Source organism: Echinops telfairi, unplaced genomic scaffold, assembly GCF_000313985.2.
Source record: "Echinops telfairi isolate 266 unplaced genomic scaffold, ASM31398v2 ScPeMD7_443;HRSCAF=831, whole genome shotgun sequence".
Taxonomy (NCBI): domain Eukaryota; kingdom Metazoa; phylum Chordata; class Mammalia; order Afrosoricida; family Tenrecidae; genus Echinops; species Echinops telfairi.
Window position 1 is genome coordinate 75873514 of NW_022104341.1, and position 11685 is coordinate 75885198.

Genomic DNA, 11685 nt, shown 5'->3' on the forward strand with positions numbered 1-11685 from the left:
GGAAAAAATGGGGAGCTGATATCAGGGGCTCAAGTGGGAAGCGAATGCTTTGAAAATGATGATGGGAGGAAAAAATGAAAATGATGATGGCAGCATATGTGCAAATGTACTTGACACACTGGATGAATGTATGGATTGTGATAAGAGATGTCAGAGCCTCTAATAAAAATATTTTTAAAAATTAATCTCGTTTTAAACATAAAATTATTTTTCTCCATTCAAGACCTTATATCATTGCTTTAGGTTTTAGCATAAAGTTTCCCTGTGCTGCTACTTTATTTGTTGTTTCACAAATCATTTTATTGTGGTTTGGGTGAAAGTTTGCAAAGCAAAGGAGTTTCCTACTTAACAAGTTACACCCATCTCCTTTCAGGACACGAGTTGTGATGCCCTCAGTGTCAGCACTGCTCCGGAGTTCTCCCTGTGTTACTCATTTCCTTTCGCCATTTTCCCGTCTCCTTCGTGCCTTCTAAACTTTGTTCTTGGGCAAATGCTGTCCTTTTGGTCTCATATCTGTGATTGTTGTAAGGACGTTATCGAATTTCTCCTCACCTGTAAAGAGAGAGAACACTCTATCAGAAATTTTCTTTTGAAAATTAAATAGGAAACGTGCTTAGCATAGTGCCTGGCATGTAGCAAGGCTCGGCTAGTCATTTTATTTTGTTGCTATAGATACTAAATGAGAGCCCATGTATAAAGTGCGCATCCAAGGACCTGCCTCATTGTAGGTGCTCATGTGTCCCATCACCCCACCGACAGGGCTGCTGGAGGCATGGAAGTGGCTTGCTCACTCGGGAGTCCAATCTCTCTGGCACATTTTGCTCATAGGAAGAGCTCGATGACTGTCTGTTGCTTACAAGGGAATAGCTTGCCCTTGATGACCTGGGCTCCTGTAAGTGGCCAATGAGTCATCCCGCTTTCGTTCTCCCTTTTCCTGTCTCCTCTTCAGTTCTATTTCTGACTCTCGCCAGCAGGAGGAGATCAATGTTTGCCAGTGTGGTTTTTTACAAATAAAAGAGAGCGGGGTTCAGGAATAATTCTCTGGACTGCTTTTCAACGTGAGAGCTTGATTATTGTGTCTAATTTTGTTTTTCTCCAAGTGACATAGCAGTAACGACAATATCCACAGTCGTAGCAACAGTCAGAAACGTTCTTAAGTACCTACCATGTGCTGGTCCCTCTGCCAGACTCCACCTGTACATTCCCTCAGCTCCGCACGAACCTCTTCAGGTTTGCTGTGTTTGTAACCACTGGGGAAAACTGAGGCCTAGAGAGTTGAATGACAGTGGTCGTGAAAAAAGACTTCAATATTTTAGCCCCTGTGATAAGCCAGGCATTTAAAGAACATTCTTATTTAATATAAAAACCAACATTAAAAAATCATTTTATTGGGGGCTCTTACAGCTCTTATCACAATCCATACATATATCCATTTTGTCAAACTCATCTGTACATATGTTGTCATCATCTTTTTCAAAACATTTTTTCTACTTGAGCCTCTGGCATCACCTCCTCCTTTTTCCCCCTCCCTCCCTCATGGCCCCTTGATAATTTATACATTATTCTTAAAAAAATTTTTTTTTCATGTCTTACACCGACTGCTGTCTCACCCACTTTTCTGCTGTCCATCCCTCTGGGATAGGGGCATTCCATCAATCATTGTAATCAGTTCCCATTACTCCCCTCCCCCTAACCCTTAGGCTCCTAGTATCACTGTTCCCCTTATTGGGACTAGGGGTTTATCTGGTCTGGATTACCTGTATTAAGAGCTCTTATCTGTACTAGTATACATGTTCTGGTCTAGCCAGATCTGTAATATAGAATTGGGGTCATGATAGTGAGGGGAGAGGAAGCATTAAAGAACTAGAGGAAGGTTGTGTGTTTCATCAGTATTGTACTGCACCCTGACTGGCTCTTCTCTTCCTTGTAGCCATTCTGACAGGGGGTGTCCAATTGACTACTGATGGGCTTTGGGTCTCCACTCTGCCTGCCCCTTATTCCCATTGATATGCTTTTTGTTTGTTTTGTTTTGGGTCTTTGATGCCTGATACCTGATCCCATGGACACCTCATGATCACACAGGCTGGTGGGCTTCTTCCATGTGGGCTTTATTGCTTCAGAGCTAGATGACTGCTTGTTTATCTTCAAGCCTTCAAGACCCCAGAGGCTGTATCTTTTGATAGCCGAGCACCATCAGTTTCCTTCACCACATTTGCTTATGCACCCATTTTGTCTTCAGCGATCGATCATGCCAGGGAAGGTGAACATCATGGAGTGCTGTGTTAGTAGAACAAATTGTTCTTGCATTATGGGAGTACTTGAGTGGAGGCCCAATGTCCATCTGCTACCATAATACTTTCTAAATAAATATATGTACATATCTCTATTCCCCTGTCATTGTATATAAATGTATTTACATATATACATGCCTTTATTAGACCTCTATAACTGTCCTATGCTTCCCAGTTCTTTCCTCTATTTCCTTTTACAGTACTTTCCTCCCATCCCACTATCATGTTCAGCCTTCATTCGGGTTTTGGTAATTCCTCTAGGCTACACTTCCCTTGATGGAGCCCCCCAAGCATCTATGCCCTCCTTGCCATCAATTTTAGGTTACTTATTCTTCCCTTGTCCCTGGGTTTGTTGGCACTCCCCTCTTTTTCCGCCATCTCTCCCTTTCCCATGTCCCCCGGAACCGCTGGTCCCATTGTTCTCTCCTCCAGATTGTTCATCCTGCCTATCTTGTCCAGGAAGACATGCATAGACAATAATATGTGCAAAAACAAAGCAGAGCAAAACTTAACAGAAAAGGACAAAAAATAGAATGACAGATAATACAACAAAACAAACATAAAGAAAGAACAAGAAAAACCAACGGCGAAACCTGAAAAGCCCTCAAACAGTTCCAGGTCTGCCCGTCGACCTGGATGAGCGTTTTCCTGTAGAGTCCACTGTGGTGCCACACCCTGGCCCCCAAATCCACCTTTGGTATTCCTCGGGGACTTTGTTGAAGAACCAACATTTTAACAATAATGTATGTTATTTTTTGCTATTGAAAATATGCCCAGCAGGGCACATTCCAGTTCAACAAGTTCTACATGGGCAAGTCAACACCACTGATTACATCCTCCAAGTTTTATAAGTTTTCTAACCCTCCTTTTCTGAGTTATTCTTACTCCATTCACATAAACTCACGATCCTCTATGTTTCCTACCCAACCTTTGTAGTTTCTATTGTGAATTTCATCCCATAGAGATTTGTTCTTTAAAAGAACACAATCCTCAAGGAAGATATTCCTTACTAATTAAGCTAAACTACTGTTTGTTCAATGATTAAGAAAGATCAAAGAATAATTGATGTTTTTGAATTAACGGCATTGGTAAAGAATATTAATTGTTCCATGAACTTCCAGAAGAATGAACAAAGCTGTCTTGGAAGAAATACAGCTAAAATGCTCAATGCTCTGTCATTGGTCACCAAGACTTTGTCTTAGGTACTTTGGACATGTTATCAGGAGGGACGAGTCCCTGGAGAAAGACACCATACTTGATAAAATACAGGGTCAGCAAAGAAGGAAATTCCACCATAAAATGGACTGACCCAATGACGGCAGCAGTGGACTCAAACATCGCCACCATTGTGAGGATGGTGCAGGACCAGGCAGAGTTCATGCTGTTGTACGTACGGTTGCTCTGAGCTAGAGCTGACTCCATGGCATCGAACAACAACAACATTGGACACCATTATGACCCTGTGTTGATGGTTCCCCTCAGGCGGAAAGTCTCTGACGTTGTCCAGTCCTTGCCCTGTTTAAGACTTAATAAATGTTTTCTCAAAAAGGAGGAGGAGGAAGCTGCTCCCGGAGTGGTGGCGCAGGACGGAGGTCAAGATGGCAGATGAGATCGCCAGGGCTCAGGCCGCCCGACGTGGCAGTGACGCAATCTTCGGAAAGATCGTCCGCAAAGAAGTCCCAGCCAAAATTGGTTTTGAAGATGACCGGTGCCTTTCTTTTCATGACATTTCCCCGCAAGCACCAACACTTTTTTTGGTGATACCCAAGAAGTACATTTCCCAGCTTTCTGTTGCAGAAGGTGATGAAAGTCTCCTTGGACATGTAACGATGGTTGGCAAGAAACGTGCAGCTGACCTGGGCCCGAACAAGGCTTATCGCATGGTGCGGAATGAAGGTTCGCACGGGGGACAGTCCGTCTGTCGTGTCCATCTTCATGTTCTCGGTGGTCGGCAGATGAATTGGCCTCCTGGTTAAGCATGTTTTCAGGGACGCATATCCCTTCTCTAGGAATGATCAGGTTAACAAGTGCAAATGTAATAAACAGTACCCTTAAATTTGCCTGTGTATGGAGAGATTAAGGAAATAATGGGGAGGGGGACCCCATATGCAATAAAATGCATTGTTGAATAGTTAAAGAAAAAAAAGAAGAAGGAGGAGGAAGAGGAGATACAACGGGACAAGGAGACTGGTGGGACCAAAGACTATGACCCTCAGCCACCCTTCAGATCTGGACCTGAACTCGCCCCTGGGTTAGAATAACCAACCATTCAAGATCCCGACAGCAGCTTTTACCCAAGGACAAATGTCAGTGACTTACCATTGAGACAAAATACATATGAATTGTTGGATGTAAAACTGATGATCCGTTCTGTCCTCCTTCACCGAATTTGCAGCAAAAAGTTTAAAAGAAAAACAATTGTTTGATTTAAAGAAGACTTCAGGGGGTGTTTTTTGGTTTAAGGTTTAAAAGATTTTCTCAGGGTAATAATTTCCATGGTTTATCCAGCCACCATCACTCTAGAAAGTCTAGGTTTCATGAGAGTTTAAAATGTTCCATCAATCATCGTAATTATTATTTCTGTTCCAGCGATAAGGAAACAGCCCCAGAGGGGTTGAATAAGTCATCTATTCAAAATCACACAGCTGACGATTGGCAGAACTTAGAATCAGACCAAGGCCTGCTCAGCTGACCCTGAACACCTCTTGGGGAACTGGTCTTCTTCCTAGGGCTGCCTCTGGAAGTCCAAAAATAATGACTGATACCTGGATGATTCTTACTCTTTAAAGCTTTGTTCGTACACTAATTTCCCTAGTCTTCACGAGTCTCTGTGACCTTGTTCCCACTTGATAGATGATGAAACTCAGGTGTTCAAGCTTGTTTCCTGTTTCATGTCTCACCCATTTCTTACTTCCCACCGTTCTTTAAGTTCTTTCGGAGTACTCTGCCAAAATGCCCTTCCTCACATCTCTTCTTTAGAAAAACCCCTCATCTCTTGATATTACCAAGTTAATTTATCTTCGGCTGACGCTCCTGGGCTCAGTGCAGATTTGACCTGTGGGGGTCATTCTGGTGCCTACCACACATTTCTGCGTCTCCTCTTGAAATGCACCATCACTTATCCCGAGTCCTCCCTGTGTCTCCTGTTTCCAGCTCTCGTTCTTCCCTAACCCTTCTGAACTTGGTCCTTGGGTAATTGCTGTCCTTCTGATCTCAAATGGTTGGTTATTATAAGATGTGTGTATCTCTCTATAGCTTACCTTATAGACCTGTCGATTGTTTGGCAGAAAATTAAGCCATGGTGTGAGTTCATTTTTAAACCTGAATGGTGACTAAGGGCCACAGTCTCCTGGGTTCCACAGTCTCTATTTGACCAGTCTATTTTTTTTTTATGATTTTGAGGTTTTCCCCTCACATTTCTCCCACTCTATCCAGGACCTACGAATGTCATTCCTTTCAGAGCAGTTTGTAGTGGTAGATCCTCTGGTCTCAGGGTCGTAGAGACCGATGTTCATGTGCTCCATTAGTCCTTTGGACGAATTGTTTCCATGTGTAGCCTACTGTCATCACTCTTCTTTCTTCTGTATAAGGAGAGACCGATAGTTACACCTTTGATGAGCTTTTAAGAGCCTAGTAGCTAATGTGTAACTCTGTCACCAGCTTGGTGACCCTGAGAAAGTCACTTCCTCTCTTTGCACTTCTGTATTCTCGACCATAAAATGTAAATAATGTCACTTAACTAGTAGAGATTTCCTAAAAATTTAATGAGATGTATATGAGGAAATGTTTGCCACGTGCACAAGCAGCAAACAGCCTAACAATAATGACACAGAGAAGAGTGGCTGGCCTCTCACATAAGCGCCGTGTGAATATCTGTGAGATATCAATATGCTCTGATCACCCTTTGGTACTGGTCTTCTTTGCTTGCTTACATGCTTATGTTTATTTAGACTGTGAGCTGCTTCAGACAGTCCATCCCCTCCCCCCAACCAGTGAAACATTTCTTATTTTGTCTTATATGAGAGTAATGCATGTTTAAGCCCCTGCTGGCACTAACAGTAAATACTCAACTACCAGTCCAAAGGTTGGTGGTTTGAACCCGCATGGAGGCACCTCAGAGTGCAGGCCTAGTGATCGGCTTCCTGAAAAGTCACTGCCTTGGAACTGTTTGCCTCTGCGCATGGGGCTCCCAGAGTCAGAATGGACTCAATAGCAACTCACAACAACAGCAGTGCGTGCGTATGTGTATGTGGAGAACATACCGTGCATGAAGAAAGTGAAAACCCCAGTCACTCTGAACTTTCCCGGCAATAGGAAGCTTTTGATATTTTTCTTTCATCTTTGTTTCTTGCACAAAACTTAAATCACACCTTGTCCTGTGCCAGTCATAGCCTTACAAGTACAAAATGGACTACATTTGATGGATATGTACCTTGAATTGAAATGTACTACACTTCATTGATTATCCTCTTGTTGACTATATAAAACTGCTGAAACTTTTTCGCTGTGTAGCTAAAGCTGCAACAAACATTTCTGTGCATAGATATTTGTCAGATTTTCTATGTTCTTTTCTAAATCATTTTATCAGGGGCTCCTACAGCTCCCATAACACTCTATACCTCAGTTGTATCAAGCATGTTTGTACATGTTGTCATCAACATTTCCAAAACATCTTCTACTTGAGCCTTTGGTTTAAGCTCCTCCCTTACCAGCCCCCCACACCTACCCCTGTGAAACCTTGATTAATTATATATTGTTATTATTATTTTATATTTTACACTGTCCATTGTCTCCCTTCACCCACATTTCTGTTATTCGTTCCTTGGGGAGAGGTTATATATTCAGCCTTGTGATGGGTTTCCCCTTTCTCACCCTTCGCCCTCCCCAACCATCCTCCTCCCTTCATGATATCACCACTCCCACTACTGTAACTAAGGGGTCTATCCGTCCTGAATTCCATGGACCTAGAGCTCTTATCAGTACCAATGTGTGTTCTCCGGTCTAGCCAGATTTGTAACGTAGAACTGGGCCATGGAAGTGGGGGCAGGGGAGGGAGGAAACATTCAGGAACCAGAGGAATGATGTGTAAGTCATTGGTGCTTACACCTTGGTTGAATCATCCCTTCCTTATAACCCCTCTGTGGGGGAGGCGGGGGGCGGGGATCCAACCATCCACAGATGGGCCTTGGGCCTCCACTCCAACCCCCCTTGTTCCCATCTATTTTCTTATGAAAGATTTTTACAAGGGAAATTTCCACTTAAAGAGTGCATGTTTTGATACTTATTTCAAAATAGGTTTTCAGAAAGGTTGAGCCAGGTTCCCCTTCCCCAAGCAAGGTGTGAGGTTACACATCTCACTGCATCTTCACCTATAATGGGAGCTATTATTAAAAGGATGGTTAAAACTTTTTAATGCAATAGTTATCCATTTTACATGTCTTCTGTGAGTATTTCATGCCTCTTGCCTTTTTTTTGTTAAGATTTTAATTTTTTCTTACCAATTCCACAAAGTTTAAAAAATCTTTTTATTCCAGTCACCAGGCACAATCCAAGATACATGATAAAGGAACTTCTTAAACTAAGGTGACCAGACGTCCCACTTTTGGTGGGACAGTCCCGATTTTTAACAATTTTTCCTGCATCCCAGGGCGTTTTTAAAAAGTCCCGATTTTTAGAAAGAATGCACGACAAGCTAGGGTATATGGTTTACCGCTGCCATGTGGCTATTTCGCCAGGATATGAGTTTTATCAATGGTGTCCCACTTTACCAATGTTAAAAGCTGGTCACCTTATTCTTAAACGTGCCTTGGAGTATTAGTTCATTATCATGGGAGTTTTCAGGAAGCAAAGCCAACTTCCTAGGAAGATAACTCTGCCCTTTTCCCACCCAGGACACAGCTGGACAAGAGAGGTACCGGACTATCACCACAGCCTATTACCGTGGGGCCATGGGCTTCATTCTGATGTATGACATCACCAACGAGGAGTCCTTCAATGCTGTCCAAGACTGGTATGATATTCACTCATCTTTCATGAAAACCTAGCATGTGCTAGACCATGGGCTGTACGCCAAGATGAATCTAACGTGGCATGCCTGCCCTTGAGTTCACAGATAGGGAAGACCAATCAGTAAGCAGACACACCAGGGCTGGGGGAAGCCAGAGGAGGAGTGTCTGATCTGGTTAGGGAGTCAGAGGTGTCCTGTCATTGCTAATGTATATGCTACCTTTCTAAATTGAACAAGAGTTAGCCAGAGGGCCAAGAGGGTAAGACTATTCCAGGAAAGGAACAGAGATGTGTCAAAGCAAAAAGGCAGCTGAGATGAGAAAGGGCAGACATTATTGTGAAGTTTGTTATGTGCCAGGGTAAAGAATTGGGATTTTATTCCATAGACAATGACATTGAATAGGGAACTGACAGATTAATGCTTTAGGAAGATCACTCTGATCACAGTAACAAACATATCCACATACCACTTCCCCATAAGCTGGGGGACCCAGAGCACATACAGTTCAAGTTTATGAAGTTTTAATATGCTGTGGGAATCAGCACAGCACACGAGTACAACCACCGAAGCATGGGGGAACTCACAGGGAGAAGGGAGCTTGTGGGGAAAGACTCATGAAAAGGCGAGGCCAGACTCAGTTCCCCTAATCAGCAGAAAGAATGAGTTATAGAAGGTGAGTGAAGGAGGTGTGCTGTGGCCATCATTCAGAATTAGAGGCTGAGCAGGCCAGGCCCACAGCAGCAATATCGGCCAGCTCTAAACTTGCTCCCTTTGGCCAACATCTACCCTTGGTGGACATGCCCTCTCCTAAGGAACAGTTGCCATGACTATGTGCACCAAGGTTGGTCTTTTGGAACCTTGAGCTAAGAGTGACCTTGCAGGCTGTTGTAATCCCTTATTCTACCCAATCGTCTAGGGTGCCGTCCATGTGTCTGTCACTCGTGGTGGTCTGTGTTCTCCGTTTCTGCCTTTTGGTCATCCTTTTCTTCCATCCCCCACTCCCTTCCCTTGAAACAGTAGGAGTTATGGTGGTGTAGTGGGTTACACATTGGGCTGCTAACCAAAAGGTCAGCAGTTCAAAACCACCAGTGGCTCCACAGAAGAAAAAGGAGACTTTCTTCTGCTGTGAAGATTTACAGTTCTAGGAAACACACAAGGACAGTTCTACTCTGTTCTATAGGCTCAAAATGAGTTTGATGGCGGTGTTTTTAATTTGGTTCTTTTTAACAACTCCTTTCCCCCTCTATCTTCCTTCTTTCTCAATTTTTCTTTCCCTTCACCTCATTCCTTTTCATCCTTATTTCCTCTCTTCCCTCCAGTAATGTGTTTTCCTTCCCCTCATTTCTCTCTCTCCCTGGGAGAAGGACCAGGCTTTCTACTCCTGTAAAGAGTGACAGCCTCAGGACCCGCAGGGGCAGTTCTACCCTGTCCTATAGGGTCACTGTCAGTCCGCATGAACTGGACGGCCGGCCGGCCGGGTGGTTTGGGTTCTCTCTCTCCTCTGTCCCCAAGGGTGGACATTTCTTTAAAGGTCTCCACACTGCTCATTTCCTCTTGGCCTGGGCCCCTTTCTCTTTTTCCATCAGTCCCTGTTCATTATGCCTCAGCAACACAGTGACTTTAACACCTGGTGACAACTCCAAAAATAACCTCAGTTTGTTGCTAATCTGGGAGCTGAGAGGGGCTGGGGATGGGAGGAGGGAGGAGCGAGGGCAGAAAGCGGAACACGGGGCGAGCTGGAGAGGTGGCTTCAGTTACCTGCCTTCAGACTGAAGACCAAGATTCTCTCTCCCAAACCCTATCCTTTCAATTTCCACTTCTCGGAAATTTGGTCCCAGCCAGTCCTCACTTGACATCTAGGCCCAGTATAGTGTCTGGCTCTCTTGGAAAGTTCATCACAAATGGTCGTTGAGTTAATTCCATCCTTTGAGGGAATCGATTCTTACTTAGAGGAAGGTAGTAGTGGGATTGGCTTTAGAAGCAGGGTCTGCAATAGATGGAGGTAGAGGTTAGGGATGCTTTAGATCGAATGTCAGTGTCAGACTAGGGTCAGATTCAAGATCAGCTTCAGGATTAACCATTTTCTCATTCATTCATTATACACGGAGACCTTCTGTGCTCTAGGCCCACTGATATTCCAGAGAAGAATAGACCAGCACTTACTCTGGATGAGAGATTGATAAATTCAGCTAAGTGTAATAGATGTCATGGTAAAGATACAGGGAACCCAACATGGGAAATAATTGCTTCTAGATGATGGGTGGTGAGGGACCCTGTTAGACTCACTCCCACAAAAACATGTCTCTATAAGACAGGAAACTGTTTTTTTTCTCTATTAAAACTTTATCTCCAATTATAGAAGTAATACGTGTTTATTCTCAAGAATTTGAAAAGCACAGAAAAATGTTTTTTAGAGTCCATACAGCCATTCTGCATGGAGGAAAGCAGCGATGGCATTTTGGTTTCTACAAATAGTCATGATCAGCAGGTGTGTGAGTCATGGAAGCGAAGGGAGAGGATAACTGGGCCTGGACGTTTGAGAAGTATCCTCAAAGGAATTGTGGAAACAATGCTGGGCATGGAGGCTGACTTAGGAACGAGAAAGAACACAGATCATGGAAGAGCATTCAGGCAAGGGCAAGAAGTTCTTTGAGGTGGGAAGAAGAGTGATTAAGCTAGAGACATAACCAGTCTTGAATACTCATATGAAGAATCTGAAATTTATCACATACCTAGTTGGGGGCCAGAGAAGGATTTTAAGCAGAGCTATAGCATGACCAGCTTTAAGTCTGAGAAAGAGTTCTCTGCCAAGTTAGAAGAGGGATGGGCAGACACATGAGAGGATGCCACAAAAACGGTAGGTCAGAATCTGTGACAATAGGGACAAGTGCCTGTCTGTCTGTCTGTTTGAAATTAATTGATAGTAACTTGGGTGTGGTCATCCTTTGCAAAGTTGACACAGGCCTGGGCGACGTTTCATTCTGTTATACTAAGGTTTCCATGAGTTGGAGCTTCCTCCATGGCAACACACAATTACCTGGGTGTTGCTAGCCAGGAAGAAAGGGAAACGCTTCACAGAGTCCTCTCTGTCTCTCCTTAGGGCTACTCAGATCAAGACCTACTCTTGGGACAATGCGCAAGTCATCCTCGTAGGGAACAAGTGTGACATGGAGGAGGAGAGGGTTGTTCCTACCGAGAAGGGCAGGCTCCTCGCAGAACAACTTGGTATGTGTGCACTACGTGTATGTGCCTGTGGGTGTGCCTACATAGATCCATGAGAATGTGAGGAGGGGATGTGGAAGGGACAGTTCAAGGGGCTTCAAAAAGTTCACTGGAAAATTCCATCATCCTTTAATTCTGTTTTTCCGTGAATTTTGGGGTGGTCCT

At 43.8% G+C, this 11685-nt stretch overlaps 2 protein-coding genes across 2 annotated transcripts in view; both read left to right on the forward strand.

Moving 5' to 3' along the window:
* Positions 1–11685, forward strand: part of RAB3B (RAB3B, member RAS oncogene family) — an 82966-nt gene that overhangs the window by 38826 nt on the left and 32455 nt on the right. The window contains exons 3-4 of the mRNA XM_004699429.3: positions 8183–8301; positions 11399–11523. Coding sequence (XP_004699486.1) covers positions 8183–8301; positions 11399–11523 — 244 coding nt within the window. The remainder of the gene's footprint in view (positions 1–8182; positions 8302–11398; positions 11524–11685) is intronic.
* On the forward strand, positions 3890–4267 carry LOC101644416 (adenosine 5'-monophosphoramidase HINT1-like). The gene has a single exon (XM_045291969.1). The coding sequence runs from the start codon at positions 3890–3892 to the stop codon at positions 4265–4267; it is 378 nt and encodes a 125-aa protein (XP_045147904.1).

Excerpts from the sequence above, each read along its gene's own strand:
- LOC101644416 (XM_045291969.1), top strand. The coding sequence starts at position 3,890 with ATGGCAGATGAGATCGCCAGGGCTCAGGCCGCCCGACGTGGCAGTGAC.